The 23,833-nt window shown below is 36.4% G+C and overlaps 2 protein-coding genes across 5 annotated transcripts in view; both read left to right on the top strand.

Moving 5' to 3' along the window:
- The window catches only part of tmem108 (transmembrane protein 108), a 97,682-nt gene extending 89,887 nt beyond the window's left edge, over nucleotides 1–7,795 (top strand). For 3 of the 4 annotated variants that reach the window (XM_088918933.1, XM_088918934.1, XM_088918935.1), the window contains one exon: nucleotides 5,605–7,795. In XM_088918933.1, coding sequence (XP_088775059.1) covers nucleotides 5,605–5,721 — 117 coding nt within the window. In that variant the 3' untranslated portion in view covers nucleotides 5,722–7,795. Of the gene's footprint in view, nucleotides 1–1,538; nucleotides 1,580–3,766; nucleotides 4,246–5,604 lie in introns of those variants that run through there. The other variant, XM_088918936.1, reaches the window with a different exon arrangement.
- A 4,309-nt stretch (nucleotides 7,796–12,104) lies between these two features.
- Nucleotides 12,105–22,356, top strand: bfsp2 (beaded filament structural protein 2, phakinin). Its single transcript, XM_088918164.1, has 6 exons — nucleotides 12,105–12,563; nucleotides 15,444–15,526; nucleotides 16,123–16,279; nucleotides 18,732–18,893; nucleotides 21,072–21,200; nucleotides 22,117–22,356. The coding sequence occupies exons 1-6, from the start codon at nucleotides 12,105–12,107 to the stop codon at nucleotides 22,354–22,356; spliced, it is 1,230 nt and encodes a 409-aa protein (XP_088774290.1).
- The last annotated feature ends 1,477 nt before the right edge of the window (nucleotides 22,357–23,833 follow it).

Here is a 23,833-nt window from a genome sequence, read left to right as displayed (position 1 = left end):
AAACCAGTTTAAAAGGACATGCAGAGTTTGAGATGAAAATAGCAGATCTTTAATTCAATTCAAATACACGCACACAATTATTCCCACATTTCTGTGAACAGTATAAGTGGAATGTTTTTAAAATACAATATTAAATAGGCAATATTAAAATCAGAGGTAATAGAGATATGTAGTCTTACAAATATATACAATGGCTTTCATTTAGAAATGTATGGAATTTAAGCTTTATTGTATGCACCGTTCTGTGATTGGAAAGCGTACAGAATGTACAGCTCATACAACAGTGTGATTAGTGCTTTGCTCAGTACCTACTCATTAACAGAGTTTCCCTTTGTGGTTTGTAGAATGACAGAAATTCACAAAAAGAGCCATTTTCCTTACAAGACTTCAAAGAGCAAAGTTGGAATTCATTACAGCATGTGGTTGTATTGACAAAGAAAATAAGTGTAAGCGTTGTGAGAAAAACAGATTATTTTATATATTGATATCAAATATTTGATATATTGATACTTTGGAGTTGTTTTAAAAGTGTGTTTATGCTACTGAAGCATTTGAGCAGCCCACTGATTAAATGTTTAGGAATATTTTCAACATTATTATTTAAAGGGGAACTGCTGTCTAAATTTCTCAGATGGGATATTTAAATTTCAGTAACAAAATAGTACTGTAAGTTGCCATGTTATCGCAACTTGCATTTGAGTTCCCACGATTTGAGACATGATGTGACCCTTCCTGCTCACTAGTGATCGTAATGACTAATGTAGTGTGATGTACAAGCAAATAAGAGCAGGTTGTGCAGCAGACATTTCACTGCAGAAATATTCCAATGTGATCTGCATGCAGACTTAACAAGGAAGTAGTATTTGCCAGCAAAGCAATCTCAAAATCGAAAGCAATATTTCTATTGGATTAAAAGAGATGGATTTACAAGCCTACTTGTTTACAATGTAATAAGGCCATAACATGTCATTATTACGTTATTGTGTACATTTTACTTTGATTGTGGTTTGAAATGCATTGATCAATCACAATTGCCTGCATCCACACTTTACTAGTATACTTGAATTGCCTTAAATGTCCTGTGATATACTAATAAAAATGGTTCCATCTTTAGTCATTAGATTTTAAGTAGTGTAGTAAAAAATTGTAAAGTAAATCCAATATCACATATAAGTATCTCAATGAAACAATAATTTGTCGTTGGCAACAGCAGTAGATGAGGTGCTTGAGCAACCTTAATAAATAATTCACTAAAAGGTGCTTGTGATCTACCACTATGCCAAAACTTTTGTTTGATGTTATGCTGATTAGACTTATTTATTTAAAAATATAAAAAATACACAATATTAAGATTACATCATTGTATTAAACATTTTATATGATAAAAGCAGTGTAAGGACTGTACTGGTGCAGTTAATTGGCATGTCTTGCTTTTAACTAACCATTATTTTCTATGCTTTTAATTTTCACTGTAGCACTTACTGTATATGTCTGGCTCTGTTTCTGTTTCACATTTTCATTTGCATTCTGTTCTGAAGGAGCTGGAGACTGAGACAGTGACATGCATGGGATGCTGAATGTGAGCAGGTCATTTCTTCTTTGTCCTTTGTTTTCTGCTTCTTATGTTTATCGGATATTTTGGCATTCTGTTTTGCTTTTTATTTTGTTTGACTTTTGTCTCCTGTTGTTTTTAATCTCATGTTTATTGTGATTTTTAGAACTTGGCACTGATACTAACACACACTCACACACTCATACTCATGATTATACTCACACTTATACACTCATACTCACTTTTACACTCACATTTGCACTCAGACTGGAGAAGTGAGAAGTTGAATTAAGAGTACTTTAGCACAGCCCAAAAAGGATACTGGAGGTAACAGCCATACTCTTATAAGTGTATCCCAGTGTCATGGGATCTTCAAGGACAAAGTAGTCAGGACCTCAGTTTAACCTCTCATCCAAAAGGTAACACCTTCCTACAGGAAAGTGTCCCATCATCATACTGGGACACTGGCTAGAAAATTCTGGACCACAGGGAAGAGCACCACCTACTGATCCCCCATTATCACAAACAGGAGCAATCTGATTTTCATTAGAAGGTCTCTAGTCCCAGTACTGATCTGGCCCAACTTTGCTTTACTTCTGTAATATGAGGAACTTATGTTCATCTTAATATGAGGAACCTGGGTAGTAAAATTGTTGTCAAATGGCATTGCTACTACATTTTAACCTATTTTTTTATTTGAGCATATGAACATAAGAAGGCTTTCAAAAGAGAGAAGTCCCATCAAGTTGAATTTGTTTACATACACCTCTGCTGCAAAAGGTGCTAAATAAATATACAATATAACCAAACGAAGTAATTTCCCAGCAGAAACTCACCTTTTTTTCCAAAACATTTATATTTGTATGGGAAAGTATGAAGTGAAGTCAGATGTTCTGTGTGAAGTATACATGTTCTCCAGTGTTCATGTGGAATTCTACAGGTGTACCGGTTTCCTTTCACAGTCCAAAGTATGCAGTCTAGGTTCACTGGAATCTCAGAAATGTACCACATATGTGTGGATATGCTGGCCAAGTGTTTCCTACCTTGCACTCATTTTGTGCCAGGTAAGGCTCTGGTTCACTGCAATCCATCACTAGATTGAGTGGTCATTGAAAACTGAAGGATGGAAAGGTATAGTTTAAAAAAATAAAAAACACAATTCCCTTGGAAATTCTTACCTAATTTCCAGAGTTTGCTTCTCCTTGAGACCACTTCTATTTCCCAATGGCCAATACACATTTCTGTTAAAATTCCTGTATGTTAATCATTTTCATCTCCATTTTGCAGTTTCCAAGAAAAACCTGCATTTATTTGCTATAGTGATATCTATATACCATTCATCATATATCTTAAACTCCACTGAAAATACATACTTCTTATTCTTATCTCTCCTTTTCCCTTTTCAACATGTGCACAGGGAAAATAAATTCTCTTCATCCCCATCAGGTCAGAAATATAACTGTTTCAGGCTTGAATGAACAGAACTTGTACAGTATGTACAGTAGTGCTGAAAATCACATTACAACCCCACAAGGTTCAATGTACATGTACATGTCACAGACATGTTCCTGCAATTAAAAAAATAAATGATTGTATCTTTTGGAATTTTATCAGTTATGTTTTTATGACTGAAATATGGTATAAGGTATTTTAAGCATGAGATCAACAACAAAATTTTTGCATCAAGTTTGCTTTTTAAATTGAGTAAAAAAAATGTTCAAAAGCTGAAAAGATTGTATTAATTTAGAAATGTTTTTTTTAATTTATATAATGAGTAATATACAATGAAATCCCCAAGTACTGGGTGTACTACCATTCCCTTCTTTGAAAGAATTAATAGCTATTACTTTTTGCAAATCTGAAAAAAGTGCAAAGGATGTTGAAGAAGGATAGCCAACAAATTCCAGAAGCTACAATGTGCAAGGTTGGGTGTGATCAGTATCGGGTTAGGAGACCACTAAAGAAAACCAGGTTGCTCCTGAAATTGGTGGTGGTGTACCAGTAGCTAGCACATTTCTCCCTGGCCATATGCAAACTAAAGCACACGTACAGTATGTTGACAGTGGGCACTTTGGGATTTTCACTTCAGGAATTTAGGTAGCAAGATTATGCTTAGCCATGAGATAATCTTGCACAATCCTGCTACCTAAATTACTCCTTAAATTCAACTTCAACGAAGTCTTTTTTGTTTTATCCACCTAATCTGCTGCATAGCTGGGCTGTTGAAGCAGAATAGCTGCTGTGCTTCACTAGGTGAGTATTGCATTTTAGCAGTGGTTAAGTTTGGTCTCCTCATGTGTGCAAATCACTGTGCAAAAGCCCCAAATTATTTTTATATTAACATTTTAAGATTTGTAATATGTTCAGTTAAGGCTACAACACAGAAAGATCCATATTTCTTTTGTCCCATTTCGTGTTACATTGACATGCAAAGAACACTGCCTATTTTAAAATCATGATTCATGAGTTATTGAGATTTATAGGTGGTTTTAGCTGAGGTCCTGACTCTCTGTGGTCATTAAAAATGGGCGTTTCTCTATATGAATAAGGGTGTAATCCTGTTGTCCTGGCCAGATTTCCCCACTGGCATTTACCTATCATGACCTCCTTATAATCCCCATCTGTGAATTGACTTCATCACTCTGTTCTCCTCCCCACTGATAGCTGGTGTGTGGTGAGAGTACTGGTGCACTTTGGTTGCCATCCCATCATCCAGGTGGGGCTACACATTGGTGGTGGTGAAAGGGATCTCCATTATCTGTAAAACAATTTGAATGCTGTGTCCAGAAAAGTGCTATATAAATATAGCATTATTATATGGCTACTAGGAATCAGTAGAGAGTGAGAGTGTGTGGTGTGGGGAAGACACAATCCAGTTTTGGTGGGATCAGAAGACCCTCGGGCAACAGAAATAAAAGGTGGACTGAACCTTTTTAACCAAGCAAGATGTGGAAACGAGGATTGGCACAATTTAAGAAAATAATATTAAGGGCGTAAAATCTATTCATCCCTAAAACAATAAGGGCTAAAGTGGTTCATTAGAGCTGTTAAGAAGAAATAATAAGAGGAAGGAGGGCACTTTAAAGAGGGTGCCCAAGTTTTTTAGATTGACGAATAAGCTACTCTGCAACTGAAAAAAGATACAGTAGGGAAGGAAAATAATATCGTAATACATAGATTCAATATATATAATATATTATCTTCAATACAGGTGTTTACATAGATTCTTCTATACCTCATGAAGACAATTGGTGGGAAGAAATAAAAAATCATTCAGCATGTATGAATTCATATCACTTTGTGTGGAATTTCAATTCAGGGAAGTTAGGCTTAAATTTTGAGATGCACAATTAATACCTTAATTCTGATATGAATTTGATCACTGTACTTCCAAAATGATATTATAGCCTTAGAAAGAGGTCAAAGAAGAGCAACAACAGTGATTTCTGGTTTCATATATATTTCATATAAAGTCATGATAAAGGAATAAATGTTCTCTGTAGGAAGTGCTTATTATAATTTGCTTTTAGCAAATGCCCTTCTCCATGGCATTGTAGAAAATTTACAATAACACATGATTAAATATAAAGACAAAATAATTTGAGTACAGTAAAGAAAGGGGTAAAAACACAAATGAGAAGAAATTGAGAGGAGATTTTCCTCAGATTCCTCAAGGTCAACCCAGGGGACTATTTCACACTCAGTAGGGAAAGAAGGACATGGATCACAGCTGGAAATTACAAGGGATTGAATTTCAGAAATGGAAAAAAGGGCAACAATATTCACAACCACAGCTGTGGAACAGTCTTTCCACCAAGGTGGTTGAGGCCCAGACTGTTCTTTTGAGGAATGGTTTGTATGAAATTTGAGATTCATAACTTTTTAGACTAGGTTACTCAACTACCAAATGTGCAAGATGGGGTGACTGACGCCCTCGTGCTTGTAGCCTTTCTTGTGTTCTGTGTCATAAACAGAAGGCAGTGTACACACAGAACGACTTGCTGTTGTCGTGTATTTGCCGTGTCTAACTTCAGTTTACGTTTACCTTTCAGGAGCAAGATCCCTGTTGCCCTCCAAATGGCGACTACATCGAGAGTGGAATGGTCCTGGTCAACCCATTCTGTCAAGAAACTCTTTTTACAAACAGGGACCCAGTGTCGGAGATATAAATAAAGGCCCACTGACGTGTTTGCTTTCATGTCTTAAAATTGCTTTTTTTTTCTTTGCAAAATAATGAGATACAAAGAGAATATTTCCACCATTTTTATTTTTGCCCTGAGGTTGTCAGCCTTTTTATATACGGTATGTGGTAAAACTTTTAAAGACTGTGCTTTATATTAAAAAAAATAAAACAGAAACTATTTAATTATGAAGTCCAGCAGTGTATTTTTCTTATGTATGTTTTCTACGGCTATGTAATTGTGATAATAGGAGTTTTATCTGTTTTTGTTTTTTCTCTAATTACAATCTTTGGTTCCTTTTTAGTTTTGTTAAATTGGTGTGGTGAGTTGAGTAAATGTAGAGATTGGATTTTGATGTAGAAATAAAATGATGCAGTGACTTAACCCAAAACACTTAAAAAACTAAAAGCCTGTTGAACTTGAATTCTACTTGAAAATACTTGAGGGGATTTTTGCCATTCATGCCTGTTGTCTGTTGGCAGGTTGGATGCTTAAGGGTTGTGGGAAGTTAGAAACAGTTATTAATTTGACAATGACATACCTTGTAGGCAGGGTTTCAACACAGGACCTCAGTATCTTGTAATGGCCTTGAAATAGCCTTTACCAAGGACCATCTGAAGAATACATGAGCACTAGTCTAAATGTTTCAGCCATTGTTTCTCATTTGGGTGTATTATTTGTCCTGTAAAAGTGTGTGTTTACTTTGCTTGTCTTACTGTTTCAGGTCTCTTTATGTGTTTTGGGTTTTGTGCCATAAAGGACATATTCATATCAGAGATTTTTGGAGAGCTAAATATTAACGCTTGTTTGAACACCTGCATATACATATACTTCTGAAGTAAAATGCCTCCCGAAATGAATCACCTCCAGTTCAGTTGATTCCTCACAGAATTCAGAAAGAAACCAAAAAAAAAGTTGCATTGAGTGTTACTATTGCACTGAACATGTTTTAGAAGAACAGATTTTGTTACTTGTTTCAAGGATTTCAAGGACGATTTTTGGAGTTACTGATGCTGTACTTCACACACCTAAACTAAAACAACATGTATGTTATCAGCACATTAGGCTTAAATGTCTTTTAAGCAGACAATGATTTAGCTATTATGGATATTCCTCACTGTGAGCCCCACTGTGAAGCCGGATCTTATGAAGTGTGTACGTTAAGCAGTTTATTGAACGCTAAAATACTGAATTTATACTGTATGTTTTGCTTTATATCCTTTCCAAGTACATTTTTATATTCTATTAGCTTTTACTGCAGTTGAAAATATGAGTATTGATATGTCATGCACTGTCCCCTAATTTAAGCGTTGATAAGAAATATATGCTATTTTTTTGTGGTATATCTTTTCTTATCTGTTTCTTTAAAAATAAGTACTGAGTGGGTTCCCATTTGCTTATTTGGGTGGAGTTTGAAACATTCACTTTTTAGAGTCTAAGCTAGACTGGTCTTTAGCCAGTAGCAACAGGCTTGACCTTGTAATAGGTGAATTGGTTGGCTTACGATCGCCAGGGTATTTTTAACTAGCCAGTCTCTTGTGAGCTATTGCTGTTTTCAGTGAGATTGGTATCACATCTCCAGTGAGTACTAGTTTCCCTGGCCACTGGGGGACATTCAGCATGAAAAACAGTGGAAAGTGACATTGTCTAATCTCTCTTCTCCCCATCTCCATCGCTAGCATGAGACTTGTGGTGAGCCAAGTTGATTAACAGCTATCGAGCCCAAAACAATACCTGGCAACTATTATATTGCTAAGGATTGTGTAAAATGTTATTATAAGTTATTATATTTGTTTTGAAAGTTATTATATGAATTTTGACTTTCACATACCTTTTTTAACAAAAGCATGTATTTTGGTGGCATTTAACTTCAGAAAGGCTAATAAAACGATGATAAAAATGTCATGCTGTTCTTGTACAAGAATGCATATAAGTATTGATTTTTTATGCAAAAAGAGGTTAAGGGGGAAAAGGTTGAACTTGTAACCAATAGCAAGACTTTTGTATTGTAGTATATACACTGTACTTTTTACTGCTGAGCAATAAAAAGATGAAAAATTAATTTTGTATTTCATTAAATGTAACTTTGTGATTTTAAAGTTATGAAAAGATATCAACTAACTTTTCTTTATTAAAACAATGAATCACTCCCTTGATGAAAGTGATGCAGTGATTGGTGGTTTTAAGAAGGAAAAAAGTAATTAAATGCTTGAATGTAAATATATCATTGTGGAGCAATTGCTGGTTTTTCATATTGTAAGATCTTCAATGCAGTGTACAGCTGCCATCAGAAAAATTCACATTTTTATTTCATCTTATTTCAGAAAATTACTCTTCTCCCTTTTACCTCTTCCACTGTGTTATAAAGACAAGTTATACTAATCCTTGCATGAAAACATTAAAAAAAAATGTTACAGAGATACAGGATTCTGCTGAGTCAGAGCCAAGGAGGCAATGAATTGGCACTGAGACAAAAGTCAGAGGTACAGTAGGCACTGACTGGAACAATTGGATAGATTAAAGGTACTATTGTCATCATATTCTTAACTTATACAGTGGATGACTTAACATGCTCGAGACAGAGAGGTAAAATAAGGCTAGCACTCAGATCTCCATTATTTTTGTGCTCTGTTCCTTAACAAATTTCTTTTGATGCTTAATGTTATGCTTACCGACCAGTGTTCACTAAGGGTTTTATTTCACTCCAGCAATTTCACTCCTGCTGTCGTTTTTCCTAGAAGGAATACAATACAAATGAAAGTGAAAATGCAATGAGACACAGTGCACATTGTTAATTTTGCTGATAAATACATGCATATAAGACATTCTTCATTTTTTCATGACTGGCCAGGCAGTTAAGTAGCTGACTGATTCAGAAAGCTACTTGGTAAAAAAAGAGGGAAGAAAATAAAGGACTTTCACTTTTTATTTTTGTCTATGCAAAAATGAAGAATAAAGGAAGGAAGGAATAAAGGAAAAATAAAGGCCAGCTTTCATTTTGAACTGACTGTTCGGGGATTAGCTAGCCCAGTTTAAATCTCAGCTGAATAAAGCCATTGTATATTGTGTTCAGTGCGCTCTGCTTTTATTTATTTCAACCTGATCCTATCGGATGTGACTATTATACAGTAAAGGCTAATGATATTTAATACATTTGATTTGGACTTGCATCTGGAATACTGTATAAACCTAGAACAAAATCTCTGTAATGTGGTTGAAACTGACTTAAGGAATCCTGTAAGAAATATATATTTTTAACATTATAAAAGATGTTCTGAGTACAACCCGCACTCGATCAATCGTGTTCCCCTTACCTGGGGAATTGTAATTATAGACAGCTAGAGACTTGGCCCAGTCTCGAACCCGGGATTACAGAGCTTAAGCTGCACTCAAGTAAGTATCATTCCAGAAGATCCCAGTGCTCAGCGTTTTCTGTGTTGGACCTCATTAATTAAAGCGTATGCTTTTCTAAGTGGTTTCTTGTTTGTAAACATATTTTAACTAAGATATCTATTAAAGACGTCATTGCTAAAACTTCTAAATTGCAAGATGCGTTGTCTTTGTGTTCTGTGTATGCATTGTTTCAGTACCGGTCATTCATGATGGGAAAACATCTTGGAAAAAACTGATTCATAGCAAAAGTCAGTTTATTTGCTGATCTGTTACATTGATTTATGTATTATATGCTGCAATGAAGCAAACTGTTGTGTAGAATAAATATAGCAAGTACAGTGGCACAACCAATGAGCAGTTACCAGTCACGTTAGCTGAATGCAAACAATGACAGCCTTTCATGTTCCCAGATTATGAATACAATTCTAAAAGACCCTTAGCATTTTTATCAGATACTGATAATGAAAATAATGCATACATTGACAATGAAGAAAATGTCATACAATGTAATCTTCCACTTGGTTACGTCTCACAAAGTGGGTTTATCTTCATGAGTCCTTACTCTCCACTTTAATTTGTCCTGTCATTTGTAGATTCACCTTACCATCATATCTTTTCTGAGTCATGTCCATTGTTCTGCTTCTCCTACAAGTCCTTTCTGCCTTAAACCTCCTGATTCTGCTGGCTTTGTAATCATCTCTCTTATTTTCTCCCTTTTAACTGATAACCTTGCTCCTTACTTCCTTGCTTTTCACAGGTGTGAAGCACACATCTCCACCACACTCATTTTCTTTCCTCTGTTGGGGCCAGAATTTAGTTTCATAAATCAGTACTAGGCTTTTCATCTTTTGTACACCATAGCTTTTAAGCCATATGGCATTTTCTTATCACAAACAACTCATTTTTTTCCACTTCACCTGTGTTTTATTTAACTCCTTCTCCAAATCACCACCCATCTCCCCCAGATGGGAAAAAAACTCTTTACCCCTGGAATATTGTGGCTATCCAGCACCTGTATATTCATCTGAAACACCACAATCCAGTGTTCTCTGTCTTCACTCAGAGTTTCCTCTAGCAATCACCCTTAAGGGGCTGGGGCTAGCACCACCTTTCCACTTTCACGCTGTATCACATCGCTTGAAGTATAACATCACTTGCCACTGTGCCAAGGCCTAAAGCTGGCACTCGTACTCCAAAGCTAAGGATCACATCTTCTAATTAAAATGTCTTCCCATTTTCAGTAGCATTTGACAAGTTCAAGCAGGTTTAAACTTTTGACAAGACAAAAGCTGTTCAAAACAATTGCTTTTATAAAATCCTGAATAGCAATGCTAAACAATCTCAAAACACTGTACATATAGAAGGGGACTGACCGTCGAAGCACAGGACCCACCTGGGTGATGCACAGCAGACATTATGCTCCACCAGTAGACAGGGTAGAGAAGTGAGAAATTGACACACACAATTAGAGGACACAAGTGGAAAATACTTGGAAGCACATTTAAAACCTAGTACAGAGTTGGCGGACAAACTACCACTCAAACCTCTGACATCCTCCAAGAAATGGCTGGATGAGATCCTGGGATCAAGAAGCTACTAACTCCTAAACTGGCTAGATGTCGTGAATGAGATGTGTAACAGGTTATGTTCTTAAATAACTTCACCATTAGAAATCAGAGAAACGTTTAGGCTGGACAGTTTACCAGCCCCAGAATGGAAATTAGTCACTACTCTTATGGAATTCTTATTGACCAAGTAGTAGTGGTGTATTTGTTTTTGGACATTCGGGTCCAGAAGGAAAAGTGCCTCCTACTGGTCCACCAATATCATGTAAAGCAGCAACCAGGTTTTCCTATATGGCAGCCATTTTTCTTCTGACCAGGCCTGACCTGAGCTTCTGAGATCTGAAGGGATGACAAGGCGGTAACACTGTCATCAAGGTGATGTTAGAAGGTGGTATCAATGTTGAAAATCCCTTTTAAGTAACCTGGAATTTTAGCAAGATTTTCTAGCTCATCATATGTATGATCATTCCTAGAACATTATTGGTATCTTTTTGTATTTAAATTGCTTTGGTTTGTGTACATTGTCTGTGAGCAGGTAATGAATATATGTCAAGGACTTACACATTGCATTGGTCTAAACATGGCGAGAATTAAATATATTGTATAGTTATCTTTTAACACTGCAACCAATAATTCCCATCCACTGGTGTATTGAGGCACCAGACACTGAGCTTGTCTCGTGCTGTATCTCCCCTTGTAAACTGTGATTATACTGTATATGTGATTAATGAGCATCTTAAATATCACAAGTTAATTTAAATACTTAAGCCCTCCAAGTTCAGAAAGACAGACACATCTTTAATCATCCCCTGAGCCCAAAAGCAAGCAATAACTCTAAGAAGAAGGAAGCATTTTTATTTAGAGAAACTCGAAAAAGTTGTGATTTAAAAAGCATATTTAGCAGTTTTATAAAAGACCTCTTTTTTCACTTTGACATTTAATTGTTTATGTAGCATATTTATTTGTTTTAATCAATAACATATTTTTTTCCCACTCTTTTTAAGACCATGTGAAGAAAACAGCAAACAGAAAAGCTGTGGAACTGTCCAATCTCCAATGTGATGATGACACAGTTTTCACACAGCGAGTAGTTCTTTGTTTCCACATAGCATTGTCACTTCATGTGATGGGCTAGAACAGGCCTGGGTGCTGAAGAGCTGACTGATAGACCTTTCCTGACTGAGGCAGGGTGCTGAGGCAGCAGAAAAAAGCCGCCCTTCAACAATGCCACCCAACTGCAGTGCGTGACAATTGCTGGCTCGCAAAAGTCTGCCATTCTGGAACGACAGGCATCAATAAAGGGGGCGTTCTGCTGAAGCTGCTGGCCTTCACGGTTTCAGGGCAGGAGCAGAGCTGTCAGCACGGCGGAGATGCCCACAGGTGCACTAGCTCTCTGCACACACTGATCTCGGAATGCCTCTGCCAAGACGTAGGTCTTCGTTCCTGGGCCAGCCTGCTCAGGCGCCCCAGGCTGAGCGCCCCGCAGGGGCCACCCGGAGGGTGAGCGTGGGCTCGAGCGGGGCCGCGTCTACTTCCAGGAATCCTGGGGTGTACGTGGGGGTCGCGCCTATCGGAGGGGCCAGCAGCTTGGGCACCCGGGTTTCCCGCCGAGCCCTGGGGATCAGCAGCGTGTTCCTGCAGGGTCTGCGCAGCACCACCCCTGTCCTGCTGAGCCAGGGTGTGGACAGGGGCCGCGGGTCCTCCCCCGAGAGCCTGAACAGCTGTCTGCTGGAGTACATGGAGAAGGTGCGAGCGCTGGAGCAGGTGAACCGCGAGCTGGAGGAGCAGATAAGACTCTGTCTGGACAAGAAAGCCTCCATCGCGGGCAGCTGGGGCTCACTGAGGCAGGAGTGGCAGGACATTTACAGGCAGGTAAGCACGGTTCTCCTCCAAGGATCATCCGTTTCGCAGGGTTTTGTTTCCACAGGAGAGAGATGATAACACACAATTTCTTGTTTGGTCAGAGACTTCCACTTGATAGCCAAACACTGTGATGTGAGCAGTTTGCACATCCTCCACAAAACACTAATCAAAATTGAATGCAACAAAGTAAGGTGTTAATTGTAATCAAATTGTTCAAGAAAAAAGGATTCATTCAGTTTTCTTTAATATGCTGTGTGCCTTCCTCTTCCTTGCATTGTGGCTTATAATCTGTGGTAGAAAAAAACAACAAGTCAAGTCTTAGTCTCTCTCAAGCCAAATTTCAACCCATTTTGTTTCTGGACACTTCCCTCATCTTCATCTGCTGTTGCTTTGCTTCTGCTTAGATTCCATTGCAATTGACAAGACATATCATAATGATATCATCGTATCATTTATTTTGTATTCGATGTTATTTTTGTTGTGAGTTCAGTGTTGTTGTCATATCTGAATGTAAATTCTCAGCACTTTGTCCAATTTTTTTTATGTCTGACTGCAGTTGGCTTGAAATCTTGTCATTTCTTGATGAACAGGTGTCAAGAACAGGTGTTCTTGATCAAAGGGAGTCAGTACCTTTCACCATGCCTTACTGTATATTTGATGGGTGCACTTAACTTTTTAAATTTGTATTAAGTAGGTCTAATTGATATTTAAAGTTACCCATTTTGTCAATATTCAAATCTACTGATACTACTTTGTACAATCTAATACGTTAAAAACAGTATTACAGTATTACTGTGTATTATTTTGTGCATAAGCTTCACAACAGTAATTTTTCTGTGGAGAGGAAAATACATAATCAGAATATAATTGCAGGTCTTAGAAATTTAATGTACTTGAAAAAGGAAGCATTTTATTATCTTTATTTCTAAGATAATCTAGTGTTTTGCTGCATTAACCTACTGTGTCACTCTATGTTACAAAAACAAAAAACGACTTTCTCAAAACTATTGTAAGTGATTATAGTACAAAAATTACTAACATCAATATATAATACAATTATAATAATTATTAAAATAATGTTAATTAAAATAATAATAGTAATTGTTTTTGGAGGAAGTTCCCCTTTTCATAAAGGTAAAACAAAGGGTTTTACTGTAATACTGTATGTTCTTATCAGACTGATCCATTTTAATGTAAAGAAGATATCAAGCATGAATAATCCCAATTTAATGATTTAGTTTATTAAATGTATTTGTTTTGAATATGCAATCTCATTTGTTAAATAACTAGAATGTTTTTTCCTAAATTATTATTTATAATAATGAGTTTATGATGAGTAAACATCAGTGTTTATTTAAGATTTAACAAGATGCTTTATCTGTCTAAAGTGGTCCAAATTGTGGGGATAATGCTTACAGCCATTTTTGTTGAATTGTACCTAAGAAAGGCTCTGTACTACCCAATACTCCTTAAACAAGATTGGTCCAGTAAGTTCTACTACCTACAATATACATGAGTATCAAATTTTTATATTGACAAAATGGTTAACTTTTCACTTCAATTAGAACTACTTAGTACAAGTAATTGTGTAATCTATCTCACAGACCAATCGTGATTCTAGCCTTAAGCATAATCTGAAGATATTCGTGTTGAACATAATATGAGAGAATGACTGCTTTTCTTAAGTTTACTGTATATGCATACAGTTCTTTTCAGTACTTTGTCATGTACCATAATATGATAATGGAGAACTTGGAGGATATTGGTGTATTCAACACTTTTTCAAAACTATACAATTAAAATCTAGCCACATGCTTCTTCTCAGGACTTGCAAACATTCCTTTCTTGTCGTGAAAATTACTTTCTTATAACAGACACTTAGATGACTGCCTTCATCAATAATATGCGCATATCATTACTGAGACTGTACCCGCTATTGTTAATAGGAATGAAAATTCTAACAGTTTCATTGGTTAGCAGCCCTGTGTAAGAATTGTCTGGTTACCTAACTGTCTAACATTCTTCATCTGAATCCCTGTATTAGCCACTAGCAAAATGTGAATGCAACAGAATTTACAAGAAATTCAAATAATTGAAAGGTTCTTGTAATTCCATGAAAAAAAGTGTTGGGAAAAGTCAAAGAATTGTACAATCCCATTTCATGTAAAAAGCAGAGGTAAAAAATAATAACTATAGAATTAAATGTTGGCAGATATTGTAAGATATTACATTTTCAGTGGTACTACCACAATTTTCGGTAGTTTTTGATTATGGTGGTTATTTCAGTTACGCTTGTAACTCAATGAAACTTCTGATGATACACTTTTTTTAGTTTTCAACACTGTAGAGATAATACAGTATTAATTTCACTAGCAATGGATACGGATTAGATGTTGTAAATAAAAAAGTAATAAAACTGTGGTTCCATCTGAATTATAAAACCCAGCAGTGTTGCATTCACAATTTATATACAATGATGTGAGTACATTTTTATGAGGTATGAGATATTATGTTTTATAGTTATACATAACTATTATAGTTTTATTGCTATAATGTTGCTATTTTTGCCTTTATTTAATGTGCTTTTGGGTGGTGTAAATATAAAAAGCACAATATAAAATTCCATTTCCAATAAATTTATTGAAAGTCCATTCAATTGGCTGTTACTGCTTCTCAGAATAAGCTAAGTGGTAATACAAAAGTGGCCACTCATAATTTTGCCTATCATACTCTCAAGTCACACTGCACAGATGGCTGTTTGCAAAACCTGAAGGGTTGCTATCCTAATCTCCCTAATTCCCTAATATCTTAAGGCTGTAGGTTCTTAGAAAAACTGTTTAGATACAATTTAGATTAATGAGTACAGCTTGCTCTGCTTATTTTCAACAGGTAAGTGATGCCATCTTGGACAATGCTCGGCTCATGCTCCAGACAGAGAATCTTCAAGCAAATGCAGAGGATTTTAAAGACAGGTCAGAATCTACATAATCTTTCAAGAAACACCATTTTGTTGTCCAGTGACAAAATAGATTCTTCACAAAATAAAATTGTCTCTCGCAATTATAGTACATCTGTAATTGCAGTCATTTTAAGATGTAAAATGATGTTGATTTGGTCATATAGTTAAGTGTAATAGATTCCATGACAGTACTGTTACCAGAGCTCAAAAGTGTAGAATTAATCATTCTTTGATTAAACCAATTAATATTTTTAAAGGTAAATATGATATTCCATTGATTCTAAGTAGGTGTTTTGCATGAATGTTTTTCTCTTTCATCTAAATTAATAAATATTCTTTTGGTCCCCAATGGAAGCGGCAGGGTGAAGTAGGATATTCAGAATCCTGGTGTCGTATGTACTTCATTTTCACAGGAGTACATACTGAGGCTGTTTTCAATTAAGTGACCGCGTCAAACTGCTCTTCCATAAAAGGCATGCAAAAGAGGAAAAAATTGGGGAAATAGTTTTTATGAACCTGATGAGAAACTCAGATCACAAGTATCAGTTTCAACAGCTGTCAGTGTTGATTTAGTAGAGTTGTAACATCTCATGGTTTGCTTCTTTGCAGATATGAAAATGAGCAGCCATTCCGCAGAGCAGTGGAAGATGAAATTAATTCCTTGTATAAAGTGATTGATGACGCTAATTTGACTAAAATGGACCTGGAAAGTCAGATAGAGAACATGAGAGAAGAACTGATTGAACTGGCAAGGAACCATGAAGAGGTGAGTGTGGATGAAGAATGCAAAATCAGACCTTGTACAGAAAGCTTCTCAATTAAAATTGTTGTGTTCTGATTTACAACAAACTACAAGGTAAACGGATGTTATAACACTTAATCTAAGTTTATTCAATTCAATTCAACTTCAGTTCAATTCAACTTTATTTGTCATTATACTTACACGGGTGCATAGTATAGTGAGAAGTGTTTCTCATTAGTCTCTCAGGTGCAGTATATAAATAGAACAGCAGACAAGACAATAGACAGTAATACAATAACAATAACAATAACACTGTAAACAACAGTATGGCGCCAGTGCAAAATTGTCAAAAACTACAACTACGCAAACAGAGAAAAGTATAATTCAATTTATAAATAGTACAACTAGTACAGTTGTAAGTAGAATTTCGGCTTACATTCAGTTGTCGTGTATGTAGTGGTGTAGGAGTACAGGCATTGTGGGTACAGGAAGAAGTGAGGAGAGATCATAGTATGATGGGAGGGAGTGGGGGCGTCACCAGCTTGATGGCTCTGGGGAAGAAGCTATTTTGGAGTCTAGTTGTGTGCGACTGGAGTGTACGGAACCTACTACCAGATGGTAGGGGGACAAACAACAATGTCAAAAAAGGTTTTAGAGTTAAACAGTCATGGCGATACATTTAGAACTTGAGAACCTAAGGATCTCAAGACAGCAACAATGAGCAATGAAGGTTTATATGCATTCTGTTGAAGATTAAATTCTAAAATGCATGAATGGACTGCAGTACATACAGCATATAGTATATGCCTCCGGTGATTGACAGGTGGAAATGCCATCCATTATCAGAAAGTCACTTATTCCTGGTAAGGGTTGGGGCAACATGCTTAGAAATGAATGTTAGATCACATTCTGAATGAGACACCAGTCCATCGATGGGCACACAGTTGCACGCAAGCTATATCTTCAGGAGGTTAAAGGAGCTAGAACACATGTGCCCAGAAGAGCATATAAACTCCACATAGGATGGTCCCCAATTTAAAATCGAACTCAGGAACCAAGAGCTGTTGAGCAGCAGCAATAACTGTCAGACCACCAAGACTCCCATGTGAGACAAAAGACACAATTTGAACAATTTAATTATATCGTGAGAATTATTTAAACGGAATTTTAAAACAAAATAATTCTATTCACTGCTTACATGCAGTTTCCCAACATGGAAAACCCATTTGGAAATCACTTCAAAATGTGAAGAGAATAGAGCAGCATAAATGCAAGAGTGTTGCAGGTGCATTTTTATTATTATTGATTTCCTTAGCAGATGCCCTTGTCCACGGAGACTTATAGTTGCATACTATCTTAAACAAACAGATAACATGACAAAACAGGGAATGGAAACAAATTTACAGTATAACAGCATTAATATAACACCAGGCAGGAACAGATAAGTGCAGGTGCTTAATAGTGGGGATATCTGCACTGGGGATATATGTACTGTAAATCTGAAATATTTTGCACTCATCTCTAGATGTACTTACAAAAAATGAACATGTATGCTTTATAAAGAGAGGAGTTAGAGAAGTAGGGAAAAGGGAATTTAAAATTAAGACATTATAATGCAAAATAAAATGTTTTAGATCATTTACAGTTTTAATTTAGACATACCTGTAATGTACAGTAGGTTATGTACAAGGAGGTTTGAATACTCTTGCTGCTGATTGACTTAGCTTGGGAGCAGATGTGCAATATGAGCAGACATGGTACACAGACAGTAAAAGTCTTTAGTTGAGCAGATTTAAAAAAGGGGATGTAAATTCTAAAACCACTGTCCGCTGCACTTCACAAATAATTCTGTACAAAATAACATTTTAACATTTAGATTCTTGTAAAATCTAGCTCCTCTACATTAAGAAAACCAGTCACATGAATTCCTGATTCAAGCTGATAGAACTCACTATTTCAGATCTTTTTACCTCAATTAATTCTTGAAGCTGTGTGAGAAAACAAGAGATTATTAATTATTTTAAACAAGATAATGACTATTCCAGAATTTGTAAGTAGCACCTAGACTTTAAAACAAAGGAGCTTGGTCGCCTGAGAAGCACAAGAAAATGTTTGCATTTAAAGAAAGGAATATGATCATAACGTAATAATTAGGAATGCTTTACTTTCAGAACCATTAAAATAGTTTAACAGATATTTTTTTAATACTGATTATAAACTGATATAAACCAAAAGAGAAAAGTTGTGTCTATGAGATCTTTCATTTTGTTTTACCACTGAAATGCAAAAGTACATGGCACCATGTTAAAAAGTGTTAAGTAGTTACCCTCTTGTCTTATTGATGTTCTGCAAGATGTTTTCTATTTAAAAGGTTATACCATAGGTAAGATATAACTTATTATAGTCAAGATCTACCTCTGTCCATTCTTCATTCACAAAATATCCACTGTGCTTTAGGATATGTCTTTCCTCCTAGGATGTGAAAGTGCTTTATAATGAGCTTGCTGGCAGCCAGTTGGATGAACCAGATGCTCCCATTGAGACAAGCCTGGATCACATACTGGAGTACATTCGATCCCACTGGGAGAAAGTTATTGAAAGGAATCGTGCAGAAACCGATGCCTACCTGGAATATAAGGTAAGTTGTCGGGAAAATGAATTTTCATGTGACGATTCTATCTGGTGACATTTCAGGAGAGGCCCGCAAGACACTGCTATGAAGAGGAGAATGGAAACAAAATCTCAACAAGCAGCTTCAGGTGCCGAAAGTTGTGTATGTTTCCACAAGAGTTACCACAACCTTGGGCAAAATGAAAGAACCTTGAGGCAGAAAACACTCATGTCAGTTTTTACTCATGTCAACTGCATTAGGCAGCACAGAAGGAACCACATTTTCTCACCTTCAGAAACTCTTTACGATGAATCCTGGTTTTCTACTGCTAAAACAGGCTGTGCATGTGAATACGGAACTATCCAGCACAAGAACTGTCACTGAACCCTTTGGAATACATAACAAGTAAGGTACTCTGTGTGTTGGGTTGTGGTGTATAAACTAGTCGCCTGGATGGTCACAACTAATGACAACTATGAAGGTATTTTAAACTTATTAACCAACATCTTAAGATGTTAAAGTGTAAGTCCTGGTTCTTTTTGAGCTCTGAGAACTTGCAACTTTGATTGCACTGCTATCATGCTTCCTTGCACTAAACTCTTGGCGATTTAAGTTACTTACAAATTATATTTAAAAAATTACAGGTACACTAAAATGCCAAATATTTTAGAATTGATTAGTCACATAAAACTTTTAAGGCTCTAATTAAGCAAATTATTAGTTCAATTAAAAGCTACAATTAATCAAATTAATGATGCACAAAAGGAGGTGAGAATTATTTTGTGTCAAACACTCATTGTGTTTAATAAATCTTGTTAATTCTGAATAGGCTTAACTGCTTAGATTCCCTCACTTTGTCTGGAAAAACAAACCTAGCACCTCCATTGTCTGAGAGCTAAAAAAAAGTTTCATACTGTACATTTTGAAGAAAACAACATGATGATTATACCATAATTAGTGATGCTTTACTTTTAGAGCCTGCCTGAAACTGCCATGTAAATAATTCCCCTACTGCTTAGGTGGAAAGAAAAGCAAAAGAAAAGAGAAGGAGTGCTTACAAACCCTTTTGTAAAAAATGCTTCAGATAGAACATAAAAACAGGGGCTTAAGTATTCTGTGGACTGAATACTATGGCTTCATTTTCACAGCAATAAAATTACATCTCTTTTCAATGCTTGTTTGGTCACACTTGTGAGCATTCTGGGTTTACTCTTCTGTTTCCTTTAGCAGCCCCACAATCTCAACCCTTTCCATCCATCCATTTTCTAACCTCTTCTCCTAAATCCGAGTCATGGGCGAGCTGGAGCCCAACTCGGCAAGCAATGGGTGCAAGGCAGGATAAACCTTAGAAGGGAAGCCAGTCTGATCTTTTTGCACCTCAGAAATTCTATTGTTGATATGGCCATCTTTTTTAAAAATTCAGGTGTCAGTCTTTGTCTTTATAAGCACTGTCTGTACATGTTTACTATAAGAATGGAATTGTGTCCAAGTAAATTTCCTGTTTTGTATAATGTGGTGAAGGAGGACATACTTTAGTGTTTAACTACATATTTAATGAAAGCTATTGTGAAAACTCACATCCCAACAAACTCCTTTTTTCATGACCAGATGAAAGACATGGAAATTCTAGATGTTTATCTTCTTCATTTGATAGCTCCACAAATGAACAGAGTTTGTAACGAACGTTCGTGAGGAATGACAACAACTAAGTTCAATCAGACTCAGCTATCAGTAATTTGCAATGTCAGTGATTCCCCCCTGATCTCATTTTCTCTCCTAAAACACTATAAAGGCTAGATGTGATCCCCTTCTCTGTCTCCTATACATCTTTTTGCATCCCACCTCAGCATGCAGGTCCTGGCCTCCTCGTCCTCTGGGCAGGAGGTTAGCCCTCAGCCAAGCAGGTTAAGCCAACAGTTTGACTAAGCACTCCACAATCCTTTCAGTACACTTAATTCTTGGGTGTTGTTATTTCTAGTGAAGTGTAAAAAATGAATTGAATTAAACAAAGTTGTTTCTTTCCAGCATTTACTTCTGATTTTTCAAACCCTGTTCACAGCACTGCAGGGACAATAGTCGCTATGAGCTCACAACTGGTTAACGAAACCCTTTTCACTGACATATTTTTGACAGAATTAAGAAGGTGAGTAGATTTCCTCTTGGCATATTTTCTTATTGGCTGTGTTGTGTTCTGTGTTTGAGCAGCAGTCTGACAGCACAAACACCAAACTGAGCAAGGAAGAGGAGAAAGTGGAGTCCCTGAAGATGGAGTGCAGCGATTTGGGGTGTAAAATACAAAGCCTCCAGGCAGAGACAGAATCCATGAGAGCCCTGGTATTTTATCTCCTTTATCTCACTGTGTGTGTCTACCTTGCGGTTGTTACTGGAAAAGCAGTTTCCCAAATTAGTGGCTCTTACATTGTAGAACAGAACTCAGTCCATCAGAGTTGAACAGCTCCAGAGGCACAATCCAGCACATTTACTTGGTGTGTTTAAGTTCAGAAAGTATCCGACAACCCTCTTCGTAGTGCTGTAGCTACAAAACACCCAAAGCACAATATTATTAGGTAGCAAATATTTGTTAGGATCAACATTGTCCACCTGCACCCAGGATTAAGAGCGTTTTCATAGAAAAAAATAAAGGCAGCAGTTGTTTGGAGATTGTTGAAAGTGTTCTAAAGTAGGTTAGTTGTTCCTACCAGCAGTGGAGGTAAACCAGATTTGTAACAGATAACCCCTGCCTGCTGCTGTATGTTATGAATTAACATAGCTCTGTTGTTCAATTACTTGTCCAGATCTTAACTTTGATTTGCAAGTTTTAATTTAATTTAAATTTAAGTTTAATTTAATTTAAGTTTACAGGGCCATCTGTAATCCAAGGAAAATACATTACCAAGTTGGTAATCGAGGCTATATGACAAATAGTTGCTATTATATTAAGATGGCTTTATGATGTTAGAAACTGGGTTCCCATTTTAAATCACGTGCCAATTGAGAATCAGTTTTTACATTTCTAGACATTTTTCGTCGCTCCAAAGGTCGATGCTAGAAATGGAGTTGGAACTGGTTGATGCCAGCAACGAATCAAAGTCTGTTGGGAAAAAAAAATACAGTCCAGACAGCATTTGAAAATTCTACTCATCCGAAAGCTGCAAATGTAATTCTATTTGTTTCAGTGCTGTGTAGTTTTTTTGTGTGTGAATTTGATTCCTTTATAGCGAACTCATAATGTGCTCCCTTCTGTTTACAGAAGAGGGGTTTAGAGAATTCCTTACATGATGCGAAACACTGGCATGACATTGAGCTGCAGAACCTGGGCTCTGTGATCTCCAAGCTGGAGGCTGAACTGGGGGATGTTCGAGCAGACATTGAGCAGCAGAAGAAGGACTATGAGACCTTGTTAAATAACAAAATGAGACTAGAACTGGAGATTGGTACATACCACGGCATTCTAGATGGAGAGGAAAGCAGGTATCAACCTGATAAGTGAGTATTTGTGTATTCAGTAAAATGGTACAATTTCATTTCATTTGTTTCAAGTAATAACCATATGTCATTTTGATTTTAAACAGGCTTCAGTATATAGGTATTATTAAAAGAAAAACAAATCTGTCCATCCATTCATTTTCTAACCACCTTAACCACCACAGGGTCAAGGAGGAGCCGGAGCCTATGGAAAAAAACAAATTAAAGGTTCAACATTTTGAGAGAAAGAAAAGGAAATAAAAAGCAAACACCTCATTTCAAACTATCCAGTAACTTCATTAGAAATGCAAACTGTATTATGGGATAATAATATTGATGGCACAGTCCTTGGATGCTGACAAGTGTCACCACTCAGCAAGTACAAAATAGCTGGCTAAGCAGTTACTGGGATACAGTCATAAATGGAAAATACACAATTCACACATTTACCTGAAAATACAAGCTTCTACCTTATTTCATTGTTATTCAAGAATATAAAATAATTTTAAAACACAGCTAAAACACATCCCAAATACAAACACATACATATACAGGTTATAGGGTATCATATATATACTTTATAAATAATTATACATCATATATCAAACTATTCCAATATCTATATATACTGCTTAAGTAAAAATCATTTCTTTGTATCATTATTTAAACCTTCTGTCCTACATTCTTTTAACAGACTCATATTGACTTCCATGACCAAGCTTAAAATAACTTCTGGAATTTTATTTTAATATTTCAAAAACTTCAGTCTCTCCTCATCTATTTCCTACTCAGGCTTAACAGGTCTAGTTCTTTCAGGTTGTCATTGTAACTTGGGATTGTTATTGGAGGAATACATCTGTTTTACTTTCTCTGAACTGTGTCAAAGTCTATAGCTCTGTGGTCAAAGTCATCATTTGATTCATGTGAAATACAGAGTAGGCAGTTTACCCAAGGTTTGCCCATTGGGGAAATAAGGGTCTGTGTCCTTCTCTGACTTTATATCATTAAATGTCTTGCTTGTAGGTGGTCAGGCATTGGGGGTGCATCAGAACAGGGAGACAAGCCTGTTATCCATTCATCTGATGGGTGTGACCCTGAACCTTCAGCAAGTGAGTTTGTTTTCTGTTTCCTCTTACACAAACACTTAAGAATAGCATAATCAATCAAAATAATTTCATCCTCCAAGTTCACAAGTTAAGGCTTCAACAACATACTTGGGTATTCTGGGTATACTGGGCAAATCAGTATAAATACTCTAAATGTTCTAAATTGGAGGTTGTAAAGGGGTACAATTGCTATTTAAAGTATAATTGATGACTCCCAATGTATTAAAAATGTTTCAAGCAAAGTTATTGCTATAAGATGACTCCCTCACTTTATATAGTTAACTTTTCTTTACTTGAGCTGAAAAGCAACTTTGTCCCCTTTCAATGGTAGTAGTAGGTCCCATGGGAGGAAAAACACAATATTGCTTCAGCCTATAGTGCTACAAAAAGTACATG

The sequence above is a fragment of the Atractosteus spatula genome, chromosome 6 (genome assembly GCF_055471065.1).
Source record: "Atractosteus spatula isolate fAtrSpa1 chromosome 6, fAtrSpa1.hap1, whole genome shotgun sequence".
NCBI classification, from domain to species: Eukaryota; Metazoa; Chordata; class Actinopteri; order Semionotiformes; family Lepisosteidae; genus Atractosteus; species Atractosteus spatula.
Note: the sequence above shows the minus strand (reverse complement) of the source record. Positions and strands in the feature narration are given on the sequence as shown.

Excerpts from the sequence above, each read along its gene's own strand:
- bfsp2 (XM_088918164.1), top strand. The coding sequence starts at position 12,105 with ATGCCTCTGCCAAGACGTAGGTCTTCGTTCCTGGGCCAGCCTGCTCAG. Across the intron at positions 16,280-18,731 it reads TGGCAAGGAACCATGAAGAG|GATGTGAAAGTGCTTTATAA; the intron begins GTGAGTGTGGAT and ends CTTTCCTCCTAG. Across the intron at positions 18,894-21,071 it reads ATGCCTACCTGGAATATAAG|CAGTCTGACAGCACAAACAC; the intron begins GTAAGTTGTCGG and ends GTGTTTGAGCAG.